Source organism: Apiospora marii (genome assembly GCF_038362585.1).
Source record: "Apiospora marii strain CBS 49790 chromosome Unknown utg000001l_segment0_segment0, whole genome shotgun sequence".
Lineage (NCBI taxonomy): Eukaryota > Fungi > Ascomycota > Sordariomycetes > Amphisphaeriales > Apiosporaceae > Apiospora > Apiospora marii.
The window spans coordinates 1,475,251-1,499,783 of NW_027117372.1; the positions used below are offsets into that span (position 1 = coordinate 1,475,251).

Below are 24,533 nucleotides of genomic sequence, written 5' to 3' on the forward strand. Positions count from 1 at the left end.
GAGGACGAGCGGGTAGGGGCTCTGGGGCTGTGCAACTTCGATACACAACATATGGAGAAAGTGATAGAAAACGGGACTAAAATTTATTCAAACCAAGTACAAGTGAGTAGTGTTCTGTAGTTATCGTCTGGTTCTATTGTTCGACTAACGTGGGGGTCAGTTCTCTCTTATTGACAGCAGGCCAACGGTCCGGATGGGCGAACTGTGCCAGAAGCATGACATCAAGCTCTTGACATACGGTACCCTGGTAAGTGCAGACTTCAGTCAAAAGCTCATTTACTCGAATCATCTACTGATTGCTTCCCCGTGGCAGTGCGGAGGCTTTCTGGCAGAGAAGTGGCTTGGAAAGGCCGAGCCCGACCTTTACGACGAAGCGATAACGCCGAGTCAGCGCAAAGTAAGTCACGAAATGCATATAGCCTGGGACTATCGAATGGCCCCTTTTCTGATGAAAATGCATTACAGTATCATGGCATGATCCGATCCTGGGGAGACTGGGACTTATTCCAAGAACTGCTCAGTACACTCCAAGCCATCGGTGTTAAGCACAAGGTCAGCGTCTCCAATGTAGCTACGCGCTGGGTGCTGGATTTCCCATATGTAGGGGCGGTCATTGTGGGAGCCCGCATGGGCATCAGCGAGCATACGGAGGAGAATATAGCCAGTCTCGGCTGGTCATTGGACGAGGAAGACCAGCAAGCACTTGAGCGCGTTCTGGCCAAGAGTCGGCGGCAGGAGATGTTCGAGGCAACGGGAGATTGTGGGGGTGAATATCGTTAGACAGTCGACATGGAGACCCCGGCTCACCCCGTCATCAAATTATCCACTCTGGAGTTCCTTGGCACCCCCCACATCATTACCGGTAATCTAGACACCGGCACCGGCGCTGATGACCGGGACTAACCTGCCAACCGAGGATGCAGCTTCCTATCTCAGCGTGTGGGGCGACGTGGGATGAGCAAGAGAGAGATATGGGGAATCTGGGGACGGTGGCCCTTGGAGACCCCATTGTGATAAGGCACCTGTTCAACAATATTATTATACGGAGTAGTCCGCATGGGTTTCTTCTATTGAACTCTCCGAAATACCGGGTGGAACGACGGTTATCGGCTTCTAAGTGGACGGAATGGGCTCCGACGAGTCACTGTCCTGCATGCGACATATCTACGCCCTGCCTGCCTCGTTTTTCTCAGCATGTCTACAGGCAAGCTTATACCAAGCTCTAGCTGAGCGTAGATACTCACCTTTTGTGGCCCGATATCTACGATGAGGACAACCTCCCTAGTCTTGTCCACTTTCTCAGCAGTGGCAGCTGTGCTTGCGGCGCAGCAGCCATGGCTCGACGCTTCGTTGCCGTTTGAGGAGCGCCTTCTGGCTTTCATTGAGACTCTCAACGACACTCAGAAGCACGCCATGCTGTCGGGCGATACTGAGGTAAGTGCATGCACGCATGATTCAAACATTCTTCGGACAGGTCCACCCAGTCCCTTCGACTAAACAGACTGAGATGTATATCTACTTTACTAACCTACTAATCCCCAACAGCTAACGGACAACGGCACGGGCGTGAACGCGTGCATCGGACACATCAGCGGGAATAGCACGCTGGGCATTCCGGACATCTGCATGGGCGACGGCCCGGCAGGGGTGGGCAACTCGCTGAACAACGTGACGACGTTTCCCGCGCCCGTGGTCGCCGCGGCCACCTGGAACACGTCAGTGCAGTACGCGTACGGGCAGGCGCTGGCGCAGGAGCACCTGGGCAAGGGCCGGAACGTGGTGCTCGCGCCCACCATCAACATCCTGCGCTCGCCGCTCTGGGCCCGCGCCGCCGAGACCTTCTCCGAGGACCCCTGGCTAACGGCGCGCATGGCCGTGGCGGGCGTGCAGGGGATCCAGAGCCAGGGCGCCCTCGCCTGCCCCAAGCACCTCGCCGCTTACAACCAAGACACGAACCGGTTCGGTGCCGGGCCCGAGTGGGTTGCGGTCGACGCTGAAGTCGACCGGCGGGTTTTGCACGAGCTTTACCTGCCGGCGTTCAAGGCGGCGGTCCAGGAGGGCGATGCGGCTTCCGTCATGTGCTCTTACAACCGGCTGAACGGGTACTACGCCTGCGAGAACGACTGGCTCCTCAACCAGACGCTGCGCCGGGACTGGGGCTTCGAGGGTTTCGTGGTGGCGGACTGGTACTTCTCCACGCGCAGCACCGTCGGCGCCGTCATGGCGGGTCTGGATATTAGCATGCCCGGCGGCGACCTGACCGAGTCCTACGGCTTCCCCGACTACTACGGCAAGCCCCTGGTCGAGGCCGTTCTGGACGGCAGCGTCCCGTCCGCGCGGATCGACGACATGGTCGCGCGGGTCTGGAGGTACATGTTCAAGCTCGGCCAGATCGACGATCCCGTGACCGGCGACTCGCTCGCCCACGTCCGGACCCAGGCCCACCTGGACCTGGCGCAGCAGATGGTCGAAGACGGCGCGGTGCTGCTCAAGAACGCCGAGGCGACGCTGCCGCTCTCGCCGGCCAAGTACGCCAAGATCGCCGTCTTCGGCGTGGACGCCACCGCCGAAGCGCAGGTCTCGGAAAACCACGGCGGCTTCGTCATCGACTCGACGACGGTCGTGCAGGCGCCGCTGGAGGCCCTACAAAGGCGCGGCGCCGCCGAGAACATCTCGGTCCGGTATGCCGAGGCGTACCCGGGCACGGGGCAGTTCCCCACGATTCCGTCCCGCATGTTCAAGGGCGGCGGGGTGCGGGCGACGTACTACCCGACCACCGACTTCACGGCACCCCTGAACCAGACGATCGAGCAGTTCGTCCCCAATATCACCGCGGCCACGTACCCCGCGGAGCTGTGGCGGTCGTGGCCCCAGGTCTTCTCGGCCGTCTACGAGGGCGTCTTCCTACCCAACGCGACGGGGACGTACCACTTCTCGCTCGTGGGCCAGGGCACGGCGCTGCTCTACCTCGGCGGCGAACTAGTAGCCAACATGTCGCACGCCAACTTCGGCAACACGGTCCAGGGGGTCGCCCACCTCGAGGCCGGCGCCGAGGTCCCGCTCGAACTGCGCTACGACATGGGCCACTCCCTCTCGACGGGCGCCTACGGCATGACGCTCGGCGTCGACCTGGGCAACAGCGCGGCCCGCGACGCCGAAGCCGTCGCCCTCGCGCGCTGGGCCGACATCAGCCTCGTCTTCGCCTCGGACCGCCTCTCGGAGGGCGCCGACGCCGGGGCCCTCGGCCTCGCGCTGCCGGGGGACCAGGACGCCGTCATCGCGCGCCTGGCGCAGCTCTCCAGGAAGACGGTCATGGTCCTCAACACCAACTCGGCCGTCCTCATGCCGTGGGAGCGCGACGTCGACGCCGTCCTCGAGGCCTGGTACTCGGGGCAGCAGGTCGGGCTCGCGCTCGAGCGTCTGCTGTTCGGCGATGTCAGCCCGAGCGGCAAGCTGCCCCTCACGTTCCCGCGGGCGCTGGGGGATGCGGTGCAGCTCAGCGATGCGGTGGACGTGCCCTATTCCGAGGGGCTCTATGTCGGGTACCGGGCTTACGACGCGAGGGGTTTCGAGCCCTTGTTCCCCTTTGGCCACGGCTTGACGTACTCCGAATTCTCCCTGAGCGGCATCGCGGCGACCTGGGACGGCAGTAGTAAAAACGAGACCGGCGTGTCCGTGAAGGCGACTCTGAAAAACGAGGGGCCGGTGGAAGCGCGGCAGGTCGTCCAGCTTTACGTGGGGTATCCCGAGCAGGCCCAAGAGCCGCCCAAGCTCCTCAAGGGGTTCGAAAAGGTCGCGCTCCGTGCGGGGGAGAGCGCGCTGGTCGAGCTTCGAGTGAATATCGACGACTTGAAGGTGTGGGATGCGGATGCAGACGGCTGGGTGTTGGTGAACGGGACGTACGACTTCATGCTCGGTTTCTCGGCCGGGGACATATCACTGCGTCAAGAGTTGGTGTTGAATGCGTAACGAAGTACTATTACAGATCTTCAGCGTCCGCGAATGCAACTCATAAGCCGCAAATAGCTTCAAGGACGCCGGCTGATCAGTAGTATCATGCATCAATTATAACCCTTCCTTGCTTCAGGGTTCCCAGCATAGACCCCTGAATGTGAGCCTATTGAGAACAGTCCACAGCGACTCATGCTAGCTGTCTCATTTAGAAAAAAAGAAGATTTGGGGACACTATTGTATTACTAAATAACCTATACATTGTCGGCCCCTTCGGGTATCCAAGATATGTATAACAGAGAGCCCATTATTGGCCAAACATCGCTCCGCTCTGTGTAAATGGTATGTGCAAGGCGCCGCCCCCGTCGTGGTGCGGCCTCGAAGAAGTATATACACCCTAAACGCCGTCGTCCAATGCCAATGCCTATACATAAGGTGATTTCGCGAATTCTAAGATAGCGCCGCTAAACTAAAAACAGTCGTCGATAAAACGCATATGCTCAGCCAGCCCAGGCCGCTCCTCATGGCCGAGGCTGCCGAATCAGGCCCGGTCGATCCCGACCCGGACGGCGGACCGGCGGCCGTGGGTCGGTTGGTCCCCGTAGGCATGGTGGTGGGCAGGAGGGGCCTTTCGCTTGTGGTAACGGTCGTCGAGGCGGGCTTGAAATTGGGTGCCTTGCACTTGCCCTTGATGGAGGTGAAGTTCGTGTCCGGGAAGATTTCCATGTCTTCTGTGCCACAGTTGGTGTATTGAGCCATGTGGATGGCGTTGTTGGTTTGATCAAAGACGGCTGCGAAACGTTAGTCATGTCAAATTTGACTTAGTAAGGGGGGATGGTTTGTAACCTACCATATGCAGAGCGCAGCATGGTATCTCCGAGCAGAACGAAGTCTTCGTTGGGGGAGATACCGAGGTAGCACAGTGCTCCAAAAGCGGTCGGGACCTCTCGAATCATCTCCTTGTAGGGCACGCGAATGGTCACGCCGGGGAAGGCAAAATCGACGGTCCCTGGCATTTTCGCCAAAGCGCAGTCAACCGGATAGAACCCGTTGGCGTCTGTGCCCTGGGCGCCAAAGTCGGCAGCGATGGTGTTGGCCAAGGTCGTCGGAAGAAGCGTGAGAGTTGCGCCGCTGTCGAGGAAGACGGCCATGGTGGTGTTGGTGTACTTCTTCATATTTCCGCTGGGGGGCGTCAGACTCATATAGTTCATGTCCACCCAGTATCGTGCGACTCCATCGGGTGATTGCGAGGCGGGGACGATGGGCAAGGTCGCGAGGTTGCCCGCAAATTTCGCTGTATCCAAGCCCCCGAACATCACCATGCCCTCCTGCTCGTCTTTGCTGCCGAGGGCAAGACTGAACGCCTTCGTGGCCGTAACGTTCTGGGCCTCCAGTTCGTCGACAAAGTTCTTGTAACCAACATTAACGCCGTTGCCGTGTCCGATTCCCATAATCCCGAAAAACTCGTCCTTGGTCTCCGTAGCAAAGCCGAACCGAACATTCTTCAAAGTGTTCTTCGAGTTCTGGAAAGCTATGTCGTCCGTGACATACTGGATGTTCGCGCTCCCTATACCGTATCTGAGAGTCTTGGTAGACTGCGTGACGTTGCTCGATTTCGACTTTTTGGGATCATAGGACCCTACAGCCTGGCAGAACCGTTGGTCGGATGTTGTGACGAGATTCGTGCAGTCCGGGTTCACCCATAATTCGAAGGAGCCGGTGTCCAGCTGCACATAATTCTGCTGCGGCGGGTTCCCGATGTCCAACCTGGCATAGTATGCCACATCCGATCGGTTCGCTAGCGGCAACGTCTCAATGCCGCGCTTCTCCCACATATCGCCAAAGACCTCGCGGTTAGTCGAATGGAAGACGGGAAACCGGATACAGTTTGCGCCATGGCTAGGCATAGGCATGGGCGTGTCGTCCCGCGCGACGACATGTTGTGCTTGAGTCCCCAGAGCTACGACGGAGGAAGCCAGGAAGAATGACAAGGCCGTCATTCTCGGGTCAGTCACTTACGTGCCAGGCACAGTATTAACCTTAAGGTGAGTGTTAGCGGTTATGCATGTATAGTGTCTGCAATCAAGCTCGCCTCCCAGTACCTTTTCGCGGAATAGCTGGACAGCCCAAGCTAAAGAATCCAAAAATGTACAGTCTGGATTATAACTGAAATGCGTGGCTATATGGGATGAGCGATGCCAGTCTATAGGTGAGACAATGTCTTCTAATGAAGCCAATAATAGATCCGCAAGCCCGTAGATCGAGTCAGCTTCGGAATGACCGAAGAATCGCGGGGGACCGTAGTTGTAATAATAATGAACAGACCGAACCAGCGACGCGATGTATGAATATAGAAGAGAGTGAATTAAAGAGCAGGTATCAGCGATTGCTTTCGTCGGAGTTGCCACCAGGAAGGGTCGGAAGAGGGCGGCCGGCGATTATTGTAATACAACCAACGATTACGCTGCTGGTGGCTGGACCAGACAGAAATGAAATAATGAACGACGTATTAGCCAAGCATCCCGGATGCAGGCGATGGAAACGGAAGGCGACGAGGACGACGAATGACGAAAGGGACCAAGAAAAAAACAAAAAGCCCAAGAAAGCCGAAAAAGGTTACACAAGGCAGGTAGATAGGTTAGATTAAGAGGCACCGCTGCGATTCCATCTGCAGTACGGAATCGGCTTTTGGAAGAGAGGGCCAACGACTGGATAGAGGACGAGCCGGGCGGGCTGGGCGGTCGCGAAGGGCTCCAATGACTGGATACACTAATCAGGGACAAGTCCACTAGACAAGACTCGCTAACTAATAAAAGCCCAGCTTTCTGCGTACGGCAAGCAAACCGCACCTGCCAATGCCAATGCCACTTGCCATCTCAACTCTCAAGCGGGAGGGAAAGAGAGGGGAGCCGAGGCGACAAGGGTGGAGATTGGCAGCGCACATCAAACACCAGAAACGGCCTGCCTTTTTGCTGCGAGCAGCGCATTGTTGTTACAAGGATGCCGATGCGACTTTGCTGGGCATTGGGGGGATATCCACCGAGCCACTGTAGCCTGGCGCCCGCCCGCTGAACCACTAACTGTCTGGGCGGAGGGCCAGTTTCCCTGGGCAGAACTGGGCACTGGGCTTTTCCATCCGACGAGCATCCGATACTTGGAACTTGTCACGTTTCCCCCCAGGAAACAGAGGTCATCGGTCGGTTCGTCGGTGGCTTGGACAGCTATTTTACTTTTCCTTTCAGCTGACGGGGCGTGGCGTTCTGTCATGGCATTAGTGCTCGACGTTACGCGGCATGTCCAGGCGAATATGCAGTAGGGTTGGCTGCTATATCGTTATTGTACTACGGAGTAATATGTGCATCAATGTGAGATCTGGCTGGACGCGGATCACAGAAAAGTCATATCTATTTCGGGGAAACTCGCCCCATTCAGCATACAGTACCTAGCAAGGTATATAGATCCAATGTTATGCTCTGTTTGAGACATGGCCCGCACGACGCTCACTGACGGGACGGTCACAATTGCAACCTGAGCTCCCTAAAGGTCAGGGGTCAGGGGTGGGTTGACATGTTTCACAACTGGTGCGAAAGAGCAGGGGATCCACGGCAAGCCTCATGCGGCACCAAGGGCCTTTATTCCCGTCCACGCTCTGCAATAAACACCTTTTTTTGCAAATCATTTTAAAAAGGTAAACGCTTCGCTCCTTGAGACGTGCCTCACGGATAGTCAGGCAATTGAAAATATGTTCAGGCCGGCACTGTTTTGAGTCGACGTCGCCGTCTCTACTTGACGCCGTCCCGCGCGCCGGAGACCTGCCTGCACAAACGGGCGCAGTCCTCCTTGACAAATTTCGCAGACCGCGAGCCTCGAACTACGTCCTGCCAGAGGAGTCGCATTGTGCGTCGACATTCCTAATCTTGGGCAAACATTATGTGGCTGGCTGGTGCTATGTTGAGGCACGCTCATGGCTCGCAGATGGATACGAATCTCACTACGGTAGGCACGGAAACACGCTGGCATATTGCAGGGCGCCAGCGAAGGAGCTTCTCTACACCACAAGTGCTATTATCGTGGAAGACGAAGGGCGGCATCATATTGTAGCCTACCCGCGATTTTTTTACCATGGCGGCCGAAATCGCCCTCGTGCTACACGTACCGGCGCCTTGAGCTGCCAGGCGGAACGCAGCAAGCCCGCGTCTTAGTGAAGATCTATACAAGATGCCAGGATGCCGGGGTTGCAATCGAACAGGTGCACACCAATGATACCATGCGCGAGCTTCAACTTGTACGCATATCGGCTCAGAAGCCCTTCGAGAATACGGAATGCATCATTTGCCTGGTAGTGTGTATCAATTCTAGCTCATCAGATGCTGCCCAGTCCACAGCTAGTGTAACATCAGACGGTCTAATATGAAGAGGATTCCAATGACCATGCCGGCCTCGGCCTATACGACTTGCAAACTCGTCCAGGCTGAATTTTGAACGGAAGGGGATAAGGACCGAAAGCATGTGGACTCGAGGGATGTCCATGGTTTGTAGTGTACCAGTTGCACTTATTTGTCCTCACTGTCCTTACCTCACAACCATACAACCAACAGTATGATGGACCTGCAACCCTTCTTGAGATATTAACAACTACTTGGAAGTACCGCCAATAGAGTCAATTGCACATCCCACATTTCGAAGTTCATGAAGTGTAGATAGCCTTTGATATGACCTGTGGCTAATTAAATAGCTCCAGCACTAAATGTTGGGCATCTCAGATTGCTCGATACCTCAGGCTATCATGTACACTTATATGATCGTCGTACAAGGTTTAGGGGGGTAATAGCTCTACTTATGCTATGTTCTTCGGTCATCCACATGTTTGTTTGACGGCGGGTTGAAGATTGGCTGTTTGGTGGTGAGATTGGTTACCATGTTCAGCGTCTTGTCAAAGTCCCTTCGGACGATACCTGCTCGCAGTGAAACAACGAGTCTAAAATAGATGGTATGCATCCGCTCATTCTATCATCGAGCTATTGCCCCTCAAGACTTACAAATGGCACTTCGGTTCAAAAGAGCGAGAGGTTAGTTGGGTCATCAGTTACGCTCCAAAGGTGTGAGAAGTGTCTCAGCCATTTAACCCCACTTGGCCCGGGGTTTTGCGGTGCAAAGATCGACGTGCCGACTTCATCTCATCCGCTGGTTCTCCGGAGCGGATCCGAAAGCAAACAGGAAAATAAGCACGGCAACTTCACAAATTCACACCGAATACTTCACTCTACAACATAATCAAAGAAGATGGCATCGACATCCGATGCAAAAGCAGCTGTGGGGAAGCTGTCGTCCTTTACCTCCGACCCCTCCCTCGCTCCCTTCACCACATCCATGGCCGCCTACCTAGCCGCCAACGCGGGCTTCGAAGGTCTCGCCACGGGGGCCCTCGTATTTTCCTCCTTTTCATCCACCACCTCATCATCCTCCAGTTCTGCTCCTTCCAGTGCTGCCACGACGCACAACAGCGACCATGATAAACTGCAGGAGGAAGAAGAAGACCGCATCCTGCTCGTCCAGCGCGCGCCGCACGACTCGATGCCGCTGCGCTGGGAGGTGCCGGGCGGCGCATGCGACGACGAGGACGAGACGGTCCTGCACGCGGTGGCCCGCGAGTTGTGGGAGGAGAGCGGGCTGCGCGCCGCGCACGTCGGTCCCCAGGTCGGCGAGGGTCGGCCGTTCTTCACGAGCCGGGGCCGGCGGATGCTCAAGGTCGAGTTCCTGGCCGACGTGGAGGGCGGGGAGTCGGGTGAAGTAAAGAAAGGGGCAGGAGCAGATGGGAAGACGTCGCCGCCAGTGGTCAAGCTGGACCCCGAGGAGCACGTCGCGTTCCTTTGGGCCACCGAGGAGGAGTGCCGGGGTCATCGAGTTGGCGAGACGGAGATCACGTTCACGCACAACGAACAGGAGCAGTCCATATTGGAAGGATTCCGTTTGCGGAGAGAGCTCAGAGCGCATGTGGTTTCCTGAGGGGGTAGGACGATTTCGTGGCTAGAGGGAGGCAGAAGCCGAAGGCAGAGCGTGATACCAATGAAGTGCAAAGCACCATTACACATGCATAGATCGCAGTTGAAGACTAGGCAATACTCTGTTCTGGCCTGCTCAAGTCGCACATAGATCAAAACAATATGAATATGCTCGAGCTCCTAAAACTACACGGTGGTAGCCTTGAAACACATCCCCGAGCACAGGTGAGCTTCAGTTCAATGGGGCACGGGGGGGGGTTCGAGTATTCTGCCATCTATGACGCCAGGAATCACCTCAACAAGTACTGAGGTCGAGAACCACATCGCATGACCAATCGTATATACCATGGATGGGTTGGTGGGAACAATCAGTGACCCTTATTCTTGACTATGTACTGTAAAATGCATGTGTCCCATGGCTAGCCAGCTCTCCCACCTCCGGCCCAACTCCAACACGAGGTTATATAAACGGAATTTCTAAGTCTTGGTCTAGTAGAAGGACGGGAATATTAACTTGAATGATTGACTGCATATCAAATAAAAGTAAGACGCATTCTGGATCGCTCACCTGTTTCCCATGTTGGCCAAATAGAACCTGGGAAGTACAGTAACCAAATAGACACAAGGTAAGTAAGACCGAACTAAATTTGTCTTCACATAACCCAACGAACCGGGCGATTTCACGTGGAATACCGTGTGCTATTCTTGTTCCGCATGTTGGTACAGGGTCCAAACCTGCCAAGTCTCAAGGTGAATCCTGCTGCCGTATGTACGCTACGCCAAACTCTCACATGCCAATATATCTTGCCTTCGTTATTCTTTTCCTGAAGAAGCGGGTTGCGTCACTCGTATTTAGGAGACGGATTTAGGAGAGGAGCATCAATGTATGATGCGCTGAATGATACTCTATGCTGACGGCTTTCCAAACATGGGTCTTGGAGAGGGACATTGGGTGGTAATATTCCATCAATCAAATGGTGATCTTGTACTGAAATATCTTGGGTATGCATGGTAGGAAAGGGGTCTGCAGCTTATCCGAGGATCAGCCACACAGGCGCCAACAGCACATAGCACGCTTCAATAGTTCAATTTCAATTTTCATTTTTCGAGAAAAGATCCAAGCATGGCCCCAAGTCACTTCAGCCTGACCAAGAGGGGGACCGGAGTAAGGAAAATGTTGACGCTCGTGTCAAGCAGCAAGTGGCTTTCGTGCCAGGAGAGCTTCGCCTGCATGGGGTCGCATACATATAAGTCAGGAATTGGACCAGTCGGAAGCCGAGCCAGGCATGCAACCGAATGACTGCGGATGAGGCGATGGGGGGCTGTCTAGGGGGCGGCCCGTTCATGCATAACTTCAGTGTCTGGGGAATTGATCAAACAGTATTAACCTGGTCGCTCTCTTTACTCATAGAGTTATCTTAGCTAGACTTATCGACGGAAAGGCGATATTCCTCATGTGGTTGTAACGCTGGTGATGAATATATTTGTTGTTCCAGTGAACTGGGCAACATGTGCAATGTCGCATTGTACATGGTGATAGGGACATTGTATATGGAAAATTCAGCATCATAGATAGCTCCTTTTCAAATCAAGCCGTAGATGCCATGATGCATTAAGTAATTTAGGATCTTGCTGAGAAGTAGCTGCTTGTCTTCCACCGTCGTTGTTTCTCCAGGTTTAACAGTGTGATGCACGTCACGTGATGTCAATGACTAAGCCAAGGGTGGAGGGAAGGAAAGGAAGAAAGTGTGGGTGGAGGATTGCTGAGCTCCTAAAAGGGCAAAGCCCATTGGCTGGATTTGGAGCTGCTCTCGGGTTTTGGGTCGAACGATTGTGAGCCATTGCTGCCGAGAGAGTATCATCAAATCAGCAAGGAAAAGTAGAAATCCCTCTCTTTTTCCCAAACCTGAGGTCCCATCGAACACCACCACCCCCCACGACGACAAACCCACCCGAACCCTCTCCGCTCTTCAATCTCACGACCTAGAATGTTTCTGCAACGCTCTGCTGTCGCGGCCGCCCGCCGTGCCGCCGTCACTCCCGTCATCCGACGCAGCTTCACCGCGTCCGTCTTGCGACGTAAGGCACCGCCGCACCACCGCCACCACGTCATGCCTCGTCCCAGCTGACCATTGAACTTTGCGATATCACAGGTGATGCCGGAGCCAACAAGGTCGAGCCTCACTCCTCCGTCAGCCAGAAGATGAAGGCCTTTGCCGGTACGCAATTTCCCCTCGAGTCAATTGGGTTCAATTGACCAATTGAGTGCTGAACCGGCCACGCGATGCGATTGGGGCCAATTGGGAGGCAAATGAGCAGGAAACAGTTGGGCAGCAGGCTGACATGGACTTTCGCACTTTTACACAGACATCAAGACCGAGGACGACCTGATCGGACCCGGTGCCGCGCCCGGTACCGTTCCCACCGATCTCGAGCAGTCCACCGGTCTCGAGCGTCTGGAAATTCTGGGTAAGATGGAGGGCGTTGACATCTTCGACATGCGCCCCCTCGATGCGTCGCGAAAGGGTACCATCGACAACCCCATTATGGTCAAGTCTGCTGGTGACGAGCAGTACGCCGGCTGCACTGGCTACCCCGCCGACTCTCACGTCGTTCACTGGCTCGGTGTACGTACAAACAAACCCCCACCGGATATGGCGCCAAGTGTGTAGCTGTATAGTTAGGCACACGTCTAGCTACGACATACGATACTATGATGTGGCTCTAGCTACACCCGAACGGAGAAGCTGACCATGATGCTTTGCAGATGTCCCGCGAGCGCCCGATTGAGCGATGCCCCGAGTGCGGCAGCGTCTACAAGATGGAGTACGTCGGTCCCCAGGACGATGGCCACGGCCACCACGACCACCACGGCTACGAGGAGCCCAAGACCTTCGCCGATTACGTCAAGCCCCAGTACTGGTAAATCGCCCCTATGATATCATCGGCTGGTGAGCGTAATCCGGAGATTTGGAGAGGGAGAGGGAGAGAACCCCAGAGTTAGGGAAGGCGTGATGCAACGGACGGTGCCGGCTGTAGATTAGTAGAGAAAGAATCCATCGGCAGTGTACAAGAGTTCTTTTGTGTATAGAGCCCCCCCCACGACGGGCGTAATATGCATGCATAATCCGTTTGAGAAAGGCCCAGTGCTGACCAGTGTGGCTGATGATGATGCCTCGCCGAGTTACATATACCTATATACCTATATTGGGGGATGTTTCGTGTGACAGGTACTTGCTTTTTCAATGCACCTATCGTATCTACCTGGCACTTAGTGAGGCCTGGGTTTTCCTATCAAGGCAGGCAGTCAGATGGGAAAACGGGAGTAGTGAGTGGCGTGATAATGATGGCACAGCTATGCGATACGTCCATGCCCAATCATTGGACCTGGCATTTCCTTGGGCTCCCCTAGGAGGTAGTCAGGTGAGCCTCCTGCGGTGAGCAAGCGAAGAGGTGGCAAGAAAGTAGAAGGGCCCGAACAGGCATCATATTTATTTGTACCACCTCACCTTGGGATCTCTGAACCCTTGGGCCTCTTATGCCCGAGGCAGTATATGGACATTCTAGCAGTCAAGTACTCCGTATGCATGTGTTGTTGGACCTCCCCCGGGGTACGCTAACGTGGCGGTATACAGTGTTTGGAGAAGAAGCCCTGACGGTGTATAGCAGTAGGTTTTTGCCCAAATCCGGACAACCCTAGTTAGATTCCTGCTCCAGCTTACATCCCCCAAGGATACCACCAAAGTTGGCTGGCAAGATTCTCCGATGACGAATCGGAGAGATAAAGAATCGGGGACCTGGCAGCAAGCGACTTCTCATAAAGGAGGAACTCCGTAGCCTGTACCTCCTGGATGCACAAGTCGGGCAGAGTCTAAATTGTCTATAAAGACCTCGTCGTGTTGAAGCGTCCGCGCGCTCCTTTACTCCTTTACGGCGGCAGGATTCAGAGAGAGGAAGGAAAAGGCGGCAGGCGGGATCCGAAATGCCGATCGAATGTTACGCAAGTTTTATAGCACTATTTGGCCGGCCTTGAGTGGATATATGATGCACCTATACGTGGGCAGGGAAGGGGCTTGGGGGGTGGTTAAGGTCGGTGGTCGGTACCCCCAATACTCGACGTTGGATGAGAGAGGACGAGACGAGCGAGGGAGTCAAAGACACACCTTGGGTTCATGTTATTAGTGAGCTCAGCTTTATTGGACCAGGGGGTGGGAGATGGGGGGTGGAAGGATTGGGTGGTGGGGACCGGCACCCATAGTAAGACAACCTAGACAAAAGATACGTTCATTGGTGTTGGAAGCTGCCACGGGGGAGTATTGCCGCCTCTTTTTTTTCTATACAAATTTCTCTGTAGGTCCCTTTGTGCACGCGAGCTAGGCAATTCGGTACTTTGGAATGATGGATGACTGTTGGATGATCTGATACACTCCCCCATCCTCTCCCTTTCTTTTTCCGTGTGTGATGGGTTGAGACTGAGACTGAGGCCATAATGCATAATCACGAATCCTATTTCCAAACAGGCGCTATCATATGGGGCCACTCGCTATATAGGGCGAATCGTATATAGTGGGAGGGAGATATATACGAGAGAAACAGATGGGGATGAAGTGTAAGCGTGGATACGAAAATGTCGGACTTTTTTTTATCTTCAACTCGGCCGGCAACCGGCCATGCGAAGCACGCATAGCAAAGCGTACCTTGTTGTTGCGACTTGGACAGTTGGCAATGAATACTGGTATTGCAACGGATGGAATGTTTTCCTCGCCTCGCTTAACCCCGTTTCGCCCCTTGTACGGAGTAATGAAAATGTATTTTTGACGATGCGAAGCTGGGAGACTGTGGCCGTGCCCCTTTGCGGCATAGTACTGTAGGAGACATAATAGGCGCATGGCATGGAAACCCAATAGGCCAATAGGAAACCGTCTGAGTTCATGGCGATAGGCGGCGCCAAACATTGAATACGATGCACAAGGCAGGAGGTAGGCACTAGGTAAGGTTCTATTGAGAGAGTATGTACTCTCCCTGTACGTACTTCTACTTGTTGCACAGCACTCCATACATCAATGTTAATCTGTTGCCTCGTCCTCGGCAGGCAAGCAGTCAATCATGTTGAATGATTACTATATCGGTTGATATATATATGCCTATGGCTTGGCTTCTTGTAGAAAGGTTACTGCAGGGTACCGTATCGCATCGTATTGTGCTGACCATACAGATCGCAGCCCTTTGCCCCATAGTCCGTCTGATCCCAAGCAAAAGGTATCCCGTTTCTTCCCTCGCGGTAAACAAATATCTTTTCTGCCTAGCTTCCCCATCACCTGATTGACACCGGCCCTACGTATCATACCTAGTCATCGACACAATCAACGGCGTTGCGTGGGTGTGCGCGCGCCGTATTCTGGCGAGACCTGTTGGTTCCGCAGCGGGCAATTAGTCACTGCCTCTCGGGGCCCAGTCAGCTCCAAATCGTAAAACGCCGACCTTAGAAATGTGTTTATCGTCCACGCGGCCAAACGAGTATGGATCAGCTTACCTACCTAGGTATCCAAAGACCGTATTTGATCTTTGAGGTTAAAGTACGATGCTCGCGACGCCCGCTCGCCGCGGATGGTGATCCTTACTGAGGTATCCTCCTCCACGTGAACCGACGTAGGCATGTAGGTATGCAGCCTGTCCAGTAGATAGGCCTGTCGCTCCATCCGTCAAGCCGTCAACATACCACACTCCGGTCATTCCAGCCTAGCTGCATGACCATTGAAATCAATCCCTGCACTCACTCCACATCTGGTCACAGCTACAGTATACTCTCTCCTCTCTAAATCGAGCTGCATATCGAGGAATATATAAATATACATGGGTATAGTCTTCCTGACGAAACGAGAGGGAGATGAAGAGAAGGAAAAAAACGCCAGAACCCAGCGCCGCCCGTGGAACCCGCCAATTTGCACCCTCGCATTGCGTCGCATACTGCTGCCGGTTTGGTGATTTGGTCAAACCAACTAGCAGCTGCGCCGCACTCGCTTCCATTCAAATCGAGCAGGTTTTTTCTGGCCCTTTCCATTATTTCCGCCGCCGATCAAATTGAATCGTATGTATGTAGGAGCGTAGGGTGCACAAGAAGACAGACAGACGGGCTCGACGGGGTTGCGTGTGCGCGCATCGATCGTATTAGTATGGAGCGAGTGTCCTTTTCGGCCCAGCTCCATCCACCCACCCATCCACCCATTGAGCGAAGAGAGCCGCATTGTCCAGGATAGGATTGGCTCCCAGGTCTTGGGGATCGGCCTAGGGGTAAGTACATAGTGTGCATATCGCTAAATCGGTACTTTACCAAGTCGGCAGCAGCAAGCAGGTCACCAAGAGGTGAGGTATGCAATGTTGGACATACTGCTGGGCTTGAGGTACGTTGGAGGTAAAGCATACCTACATCCTACATCCACATACGTACGTACATGCATACCTACCCATCTCCTGCGTCTATGCGATGCGTGGTTGCCTATTGGGCGACTGGTACTTTTTTCTTCTTCTTTCCTTCTCGGCAGCCTCCTTCCATGGGGAGGATACCTACGTCCATTTCGCTCATTGTGTGATAATGATAGTAATAATACATTGGAGGCAGGTAATCATACTACTTTGCTCTCCCCGGTCATCTTTGGGCCTTGGCAATCCCTGCATCCACCTTGGGACGCAAAAAGTTCCAACCACAGCGCAACCACAGCGTGTTGTTCGTCAATGATCATTTGATACTCTGGTCCTCCCCTCTTGCCTGCTGCCGCTCTCCCTGGGTAATGATCCATACGTGCCGGTATATGGGCGTACTTGAGTAATAGAGAGCAGGAAAAAAAACTCTACCTCAGAGAGAGTACCGACTGGGCAACCAACCTACTGCCTAGGCCCGGAAAGATATCTGACTCTAACACCGACCAATACTCCGCCAAACTACCCACTAGTACCTCCATGTCAGAAAAGGGTAAGTAGTAGGTAAGGTTAATAAAAGCCATGAACGACCAGATACACCACACACATAGCTCCCTGTCTATTAATGAAACATCTATGTATACATATATGTATACGTATATGTGCGTAGGTATCTCCCGTAATCTAGTCCACACCCCCCCCTGCCCGCCTATTTCTGTTTCCCTATTCTTCCCATCTTCCCAGGTCATCTAAGCTACGGTATCCTATCTACTCGGGCCCAACAGGTAAATCATCCCAAGTCGGACTAATTTCCCCCAAAGCGATCAGTCGCATCACATCATCGCGACTTTCCAAATTCCATTCATCTAGCCCGTCATACCCCATCCCTCCGCGCGCGCCCATCTGTGCACACCTGCCTGCCTATCCATCCGCCCTCGTCGATTCATACATACCTCCCTCGGGGATACCAGACCAAAAACCAAACACACACACATTCACACTCACCCTGACACCTCCCCTCCCCCCCATCCTCCCGACAGTGCCACGTCTATCTATATGGGGCCGCTGATAGATGACTGATTTATCGCTCATTATTAGTCTACCTAGTGCATGGCGGCGTAGTGCATAAGAAGCGAGTCTGGTCTGTCTGGTCTTATATCAGGATCAAAACAGAAGAGAGGGAGGAGAGCACACATATCATCCATCATATTGTTGTTGCTCTGCGCTGCTTTTCGCTGTTATTCTCTCACTCCCACATTTTTATCGACGATCGAACCATAGTAACCCAAAGGGTAAGTGACTGAGAATAGCCTACCTAGTCCATTCGATATTCCGTCCCCGTTGTCATTGTCCCATCCGCACTACCTTAGGTACACTCTTCGCACACTCGCACCTGCCCCCGGTAGCATGTCAACAACACGTTGGATACAAGCCCCATCCTTTTCCGCACTACATACTCTGAGGTACCCGACTATTTCACATCTGCCTTGCCTATAAGGTTGGCTTTCTGATTAAATTCGCATAAAGTCTCACCCTGGATTGATCAGTGCACGCCCTCACTAACTTTACTTGACGATTATTAGGCTCCCCCCCTCGCATAGTCGGGCAGGTTAGTTCACTATTGCAAGGGCCGTCATTCAATCCTTCACTCTTTCCCCCCCTTCCCTCTCTCTCCCTTTGTCAAGTACAATCAACAGCTTACGGGATCGGATCTATGGGAGAAGCGAGGAAGAAGAAAAAAAACAGGCCGCCATCAACAAATCACCAATACGCCAACATCAACACGACGACATTCCGTCCGAGGTTTCATGAGCGCCCCAACCAGTCTTGATATACATTGACTAGGTCGGCTTATCGGACGGACATCCAACGTCAATAGCTGTCGTCACCAACCGACTAGTGAGTTCCCTATAGCTACAGCTACCTGTCGGAGTCCAAGCTAGGTATGTAGGCATCGCTTTCTTTTCTCTATCTATTTCTGCTTCTTCTGCCTGCTGGGATTTTTTTCTCGCTACACTCTCCACTCGCCCCAAAGGACCCTACAGTTCCTTATACCCCCGAACCCAATACTGTACTGTTGGTAGGTGATGCTGCAGTACAGCTCTGCATCTGCACCACTTTTTTTTCTCCGTCCCTAGTACGCATTTCACCACAGACACACCTCACCTACACCACACTGCGCGCTCCATGATTGACGCGTTATACGAGCGCTCTGCCCAGACAGACTACATACATGCCCATCCTCATCCTCTGACATCGGGTGTATTTTTGTCTGGTAAGTACGTACCATGCATATTGGAACGCATCCGTACCAAGCCTTGCAACGTCAGCAACTCCTTCTGCCACTGCTATTCTGCTGCATTATTGCAATCAACCACCCTTTCTCCCATCGCATCTCATCTCCTTGTCAGCACAGCACCGCACTGCACATCCCAATAGGATGCGGCACAGCATAGCACAGCACAGCAAAGCAAAGCAAAGCAAAGCAAAGCAAAGCAAAGCAGCCGCGGCGCCTTTTCCATCCCCTCCTTTCAATCATATACTAGGCCCCGTTACCTTTGCGACCCTGACTCCATTGTTTTCTTGACATCTTGCACTATTCCTCCATATGTCAAGGTGCCAAGGCAACGTGGGGCCATATTTGTCGTCCGTCGTCACTATCACATGGACGGGCATGTGCTATATCCACCACTATCTCACAATTTCCAGTTGACTATCGTACAGCTTGTTATTGCTGTATCCCTTCCCTTATTTGTTACTCTCCCCATTTTCCATGCATCCCCGTTCCATGTGGACCCTTTGCCTCTCACCTCGATTAGGCGCACGTTTCCCACCTACATATACTTAGGCTTCGGCATCTGACCACATACTCAAAGCCAACTACTGACAACCCAAACCTTAGGTAGGGCTGGCTACAGGAGGGCCGATACAGTTTTCTCTCTCTGATTCCACCACCCCTCCTCTGCCTGGACAACTATGTCGGCAAAGAAGGAAGTATTGGAGAGGGAGCGAGAGAGAGAGCGCCCTGTTCAGCCTCGGGAGATTCAGCCTAGTCGTCCGCAGGACATTAAGACGTCGCGTGAGAAGGAGGATACAGATCTTTACAACCGTTACGCACATCGGCACAACGAGTTCAACGATAAGCTCGCTGACTTGATTGCGCGTCGCTCGTACCTGGAAAACGAGTTCCACACGCTTGACACGGCCATCAAATACCATCAGCACGAGCAGGCACGTGTCGCCCAGGAGTACAAGGAGAAGCAGGAAACTGTCCAGGCTCAACGTCGGCTGGAGGACCAACGCGCCGCGCATGATCAGATGGAGATGGAGCGTAGAGAATCCGGCAAGATGAACGGTCAGGGCCGAACCCGTCGTGCATCCATTCGAGAGATAACGCACCAGCAAAACGGAGGTGGCGGTGGCTGGACCAGTATCAACGCCCGGCCTCGCTCGCGCCGAGAGGACGACGAAGAGCATCACGCCGACCCCGGAAACTTATTGGGCAAGGGTTACCAGCCTATGGATGACGCCGAGCCCAATGGCAGATCAACCCAGAGAACTGGTCTTCCCAGGCATGGCCCCAATGGCCACGACGTGGATGCTGACGACTCTGAAGCATCTCTTGCTTATCGTCCCAGAAAGGCAGATGAGCAGCGACCTCTGAAGCCCAAACAGCGTCATTCCCTACCCAGCTTTGCCGGTAATCGCGGTAGCCGTAAGTCAAATTCCATGCTCTCTAGTCAGAATTCCACTAACTCTCATGCCAGCTAAGCAAGAGACTCCCATCGAGTCCAAGCCCCGTTCTCCCTCTGGTCGACGCTCGCTGCCGAGTGGTCGTAGCCAGGCCACCTCTGCAGAGGCTGCCGTACCTCCCGACATGACTGAGATCAACAAGGACACCCTGATTCTCAAGCACGACGGCCAGAAGTACGTTGAGCCACCCATGTACGAAGGTGTGCCTCTGGAGAGAATCGACAAGAACCACCCGTACTGGGACCCTGAATGGGAGCCTCTGGAAGACATCATCGTGCCACAATTGGAGAAGTGGCAGGAGAAGCTGGATACTCTGCGTCGCACCCCCGACGCCGTTCGCCACACCGTATTCCTTGCGAATCGACAGGTTAATCGGGGTCAGGCTGTTGTTGACTTCCTCAAGGACGGCGATTTCCACCCGTATCAGTACGTCGGCAAGGAAATGATGAAGAAATTTTACAAGACGTTCATCAACTACGACACCCAGTTCCGACTGGTCAATGTGCATGAAGAGCTGAAGAAGTTTGATCTGGATGTGACGCCCCTGGAGTGGCTCCGACAGCGCATGTTCGAGGTTGCTCGGGACCAGGGCGACAAGTTCAGCTTGTCCAAGTACACGCATGATCTGTACCACGACTACAAACTGAAGGCTCTGCGAGAGAAGCACGGGTTCGGCAATATCGGCCGTCCTTCGGGATACAAGGTCGGCGAGAAGAATCCGGACAAGATCAAGAATAGCAAGATCAAGCGCGAATCGAGCGTCGGCGACATGCGCCGCAAGGGCCGTCGGATCAGCCAGGTGGACATGGGTGGTGATCCGTCCATGATCGAGCATTACCATGCTATGCACCAGCACCCGCAGCAGCGTCAAGAATATCTCGACCCATTAACACCACGGCAGTCCAAGCGACTGCGGCTCGAAGCCGATGCCATGGCCGCCTCAGCCGGTGGCATGCATCCGCATGCCCAAGCCCAGGCCCTCGCACAAGCGCAGCAGGCGCAACAGGCACAGGCATTCGCAATTGCGCAAGCCCAGCACGCCCAGCAAGTTCAAGGACAGGGAGCTGCGCCTATGCCTGTAAAGGCCGAGCCAGAGCCTGAGGTGGACGACCTGGACCACGATGGATACACGTCGACAGACTCCTTTTCAGCTGGCCGCATCATGCACCTGGACTTCCGCATCTACCAGATCAAGACCAGCGAGCTGACGACGAGCACTGAAATCACCCAATACTGGACTTGGAGCCAAGAGAAGAGCATGTTCGAGCACCAGGTTCTTCGCGATGTTCATCCAAAGGTCACCTGGGGATATTACCAGCAGCACATCACATTCGATCTGAAGCTGGATGATATTGTGGAAGTGTTCTACGCCAAGGATTGCCTCAAGGTCATTGTCGAGACGAAGACGGACCGCCGTAACATACTGGTTCACTTCAAACGCGATCGGACGCTGAAGCGCTTCCTGAGCTTCTCTCGTAGGAAAGGCGTGCAGCTAGTTAAGAGCTCTAGGTACGTGCTTGTTCCTCCTTTTATCGTTTCTCTACAACGAATGCATATACTAACTTAGCGGGCAGTGATCGAATCGAAGATGCATGGAATAAAATGGAGAGCAAAGTCATGGCCGATGACTCAGACTCGTAGAGTTGGCGAGAGTCTCCCACTCCACGGCGTGCCAGACCCCTCTTTGAACTTTCATGCCTCCGCGAAACCATTTCCCTCGTTTCATCTGCGATACCGCCTATTAATGAGAGCTCTCCGTTTCGCCAGCACGGTCTCAAGTCATGACCGACATTCCCCCATGCTGCTCTTTGTGCTTTGATAGCTGACGAAGAGACGGCACGGCATTTTCGTGGTTCCTGCCACGGGCGGAACAACAGATGATACCCACCGGGTTTGCAGTGGTGGCATACAAACAACTGCACACCACACCTAATTCACAGGCGACACTTGCATTTCGAGACGCGCAGAGCGCAATGCGCATGGATTGCGTAAACGGTACATACGGACAAGGGCACGGGGCGTTCTACGGTTGCTTTTCCCTTTTTCTGCGTGTTTCTGCCCAGTCACATTGCGTTTCTGGTGGGCAAAGCAAGAACCAAAACAGCACCACGGAGGAACGGACATTTGCTTTTTTAGAGAATACCCCCGCGGAAGGATTCGTTTTTTGTTGTGTCGTTGCCCTTTTCCCTCCGGTTCGTTCTGGCAGCATACCTAGAGCGGGAAGTGGGGAGGGACATAAGTTGAGGGATGGATTGAAGCAAGGCCTTTGCTATGCACCACCTACCTGCGTCTCCTCGACCTTTTCCCCCCACGTCTTTCTCCAGCCGCAATGAGCATATTGCTTATCGCAAGCCAATGGGTTTGCGCAGGCCGACACACACCGTTGGTTGGCAACACACCTTCGGCGTTGGGGGCGTCTAGATGTGAGAAGCAGACACCTGATATTGTACGAGTACATAAGCAGTTATAGATCAAAGCGAATCGAGCATGCATCATACCTAATCATGAGAATGGTTTCTCTCCGTATCCCTCATCCACTTGCCGTATCGTATGCGCATTCAATGTGAAGCCAGCTTGGGAGCATGTGGTTTCATTATTAAACAATAGGCTGCACGTCACTGTCAGATTTGCAGGTCGGGTAAGAAGCTACATAATCTATTTGGATTTCTCGGATCATTCGGCTGTGTATGGAGATAAGCTATGCGCTGTTGGACAAGACACGCACGTCTGCACGCACAATTCCGAGATCCTACAGTACATGTTGCAAGCCTATCCATCCTACTTAGCCTAAGCTGTATGACCGCTGATCATGATGTGGACATACGTACCGGCGTTATTGGATGACCAATAAGAGCGAGCATCTGCGGCTGCTGAAGTCACCGCGATTCTACAGCGTTGCAGTAATGCAGTAAGCACGATAATCCACACAATCTATGGTACAGAGAAAAAGAGCAATAATTTGGAATTATCAATGCTATCTGATGAAGTATCTAGGAGAGGCAGGCAAGCGCTAAAGTATTGGGGGTATTGGTTGGTATTTGTACGGCATGCTGCTGCTATCCCTCCCCTGTCCCCCACACTGATGACTTGGCTGTCATTGCGTCAAAGTACTTACCTGCTGATGAGTGTTTCTAATTTGGTAGGAGGTAGATACCTACCGCCTAGAAGTGTTTAGTGCATACCCGCCCGCATCGAGGGGGAGTGGTGGGAGCAGGGAATAAGGACCAGGAGTTGGGGGAGGTGCTTGACAGCAGCAGCAGCGCGGGCCGTGGTTGCTTGGGCTCGCCTTCGGTCGGACAAATCAGATGCCGATGCTCCGCCGAAATTTCGAACCTCCAAAGCCGCTTTGCTCCATCATAACCCTGCCTGCGCTGCCCAGCAAAAAGCCGCCCGCCGGAAGGACAAGACGACAAATTGACGAAACCCGCGACAAGGGACGAAGACGAAGACGATTAATCCACACACGCAGCTGCAGCATGATACAATAGACCGACGGGGAACCCAAATAGACCAACGCAAAGATGCTGTACGAGCTGATTGGCATTGTGAGTTAATTGCTTCCTCTTCCCGTCCTGCGACCGACTGGCGGATGCGACCATGGGGCCAGCTGGGCTTGGGCTTTTTCGAGATACTGGGGGAGGCCAGGGTATTCGAAGACTTGCACACCAGCGGCCAGTCTCCAGTGGAGACAAGGAGAGGCCTTTCAACGAAGAACAGCGCGGGATCGCAATAGTAGACAACCAAGGACAAGCATCACGACTAACACAATATCGCAACACAGGTCCGACCCGGCAATCTTGCTGAGGTGAAGGAGTATGTAAACGGACCCTAATAGTTTCCTCATCCATCCCAGGATTCGAAAGAAGAAGAAGGGACGGACAGACGAACTAACAAACTCGCCTCACCCCTCAACAGAATCGTCTCCACGACCGGCGCCCTCATCCTGCGCGAGCGCGGCGTGATCCGGGGCCTGTCCAACTGGGGCGTCTTCTCGCTGCCGCGGGCCGTGTCGGCGCATCAGATGCGGCACTCGACGGGCCACTACTTCGCCATGCGCTACGACGCCAGCGTCGACACCCAGAAATCCGTCTCCAAGGTCCTGCGCAACGACCCCCGCATGATCCGCCACACCAGCGTCAAGCTCGGCGACGGCAAGCTCGACACCATGAGCCGCATCGGCGCCATCGGCTGGCAGCGCCTCGGCATGGGCGACGAGAAGAGGGTCTGAGCCGGTCTGATCTGATTTGATCCGGTCTGATTTGATCTGGAGTATAGCACGCAGCACGCACGCACAAATGGACGGCCCTGCAAAGCGATGATGGTGTAGGGAGAGAAAAGCGAATGAAGACCCCGAGACGAAGAAGGCGACAAGGGTCGTATGCCAACCCACCGAGCAAAGCTACGAGACAC

At 53.9% G+C, this 24,533-nt stretch overlaps 7 protein-coding genes across 7 annotated transcripts; 6 read left to right on the forward strand and 1 right to left on the reverse strand.

Moving 5' to 3' along the window:
* Positions 1-193: 193 nt before the first annotated feature.
* PG985_000501 (uncharacterized protein) lies at positions 194-780 on the forward strand (the record flags this gene model as incomplete). The annotated part of the gene is made up of 3 exons (XM_066820270.1): positions 194-247; positions 314-397; positions 466-780. 3 exons carry the CDS (start codon positions 194-196, stop codon positions 778-780), a joined length of 453 nt encoding a protein of 150 aa, XP_066691149.1.
* A 486-nt stretch (positions 781-1,266) lies between these two features.
* On the forward strand, positions 1,267-3,969 carry PG985_000502 (beta-glucosidase; the record flags this gene model as incomplete). Its single annotated transcript, XM_066820271.1, has 2 exons — positions 1,267-1,434; positions 1,546-3,969. The coding sequence occupies 2 exons, from the start codon at positions 1,267-1,269 to the stop codon at positions 3,967-3,969; spliced, it is 2,592 nt and encodes an 863-aa protein (XP_066691150.1).
* Positions 3,970-4,401: 432 nt separating this feature from the next.
* PG985_000503 (uncharacterized protein) lies at positions 4,402-5,951 on the reverse strand (the record flags this gene model as incomplete). Its single annotated transcript, XM_066820272.1, has 2 exons — positions 4,402-4,742; positions 4,802-5,951. 2 exons carry the CDS (start codon positions 5,949-5,951, stop codon positions 4,402-4,404), a joined length of 1,491 nt encoding a protein of 496 aa, XP_066691151.1.
* Positions 5,952-9,234: 3,283 nt separating this feature from the next.
* Positions 9,235-9,957, forward strand: PG985_000504 (NUDIX hydrolase domain-like protein; the record flags this gene model as incomplete). The annotated part of the gene is made up of 1 exon (XM_066820273.1): positions 9,235-9,957. One exon carries the CDS (start codon positions 9,235-9,237, stop codon positions 9,955-9,957), a length of 723 nt encoding a protein of 240 aa, XP_066691152.1.
* Positions 9,958-11,941: 1,984 nt separating this feature from the next.
* PG985_000505 (cytochrome c oxidase polypeptide IV- mitochondrial precursor) lies at positions 11,942-12,879 on the forward strand (the record flags this gene model as incomplete). Its single annotated transcript, XM_066820274.1, has 4 exons — positions 11,942-12,032; positions 12,107-12,172; positions 12,321-12,580; positions 12,721-12,879. 4 exons carry the CDS (start codon positions 11,942-11,944, stop codon positions 12,877-12,879), a joined length of 576 nt encoding a protein of 191 aa, XP_066691153.1.
* Positions 12,880-19,346: 6,467 nt separating this feature from the next.
* On the forward strand, positions 19,347-21,764 carry PG985_000506 (uncharacterized protein; the record flags this gene model as incomplete). Its single annotated transcript, XM_066820275.1, has 3 exons — positions 19,347-20,085; positions 20,138-21,632; positions 21,698-21,764. The coding sequence occupies 3 exons, from the start codon at positions 19,347-19,349 to the stop codon at positions 21,762-21,764; spliced, it is 2,301 nt and encodes a 766-aa protein (XP_066691154.1).
* Positions 21,765-23,644: 1,880 nt separating this feature from the next.
* Positions 23,645-24,351, forward strand: PG985_000507 (mitochondrial 37S ribosomal protein bS6m; the record flags this gene model as incomplete). Its single annotated transcript, XM_066820276.1, has 3 exons — positions 23,645-23,668; positions 23,905-23,936; positions 24,039-24,351. The coding sequence occupies 3 exons, from the start codon at positions 23,645-23,647 to the stop codon at positions 24,349-24,351; spliced, it is 369 nt and encodes a 122-aa protein (XP_066691155.1).
* Positions 24,352-24,533: the final 182 nt, after the last annotated feature.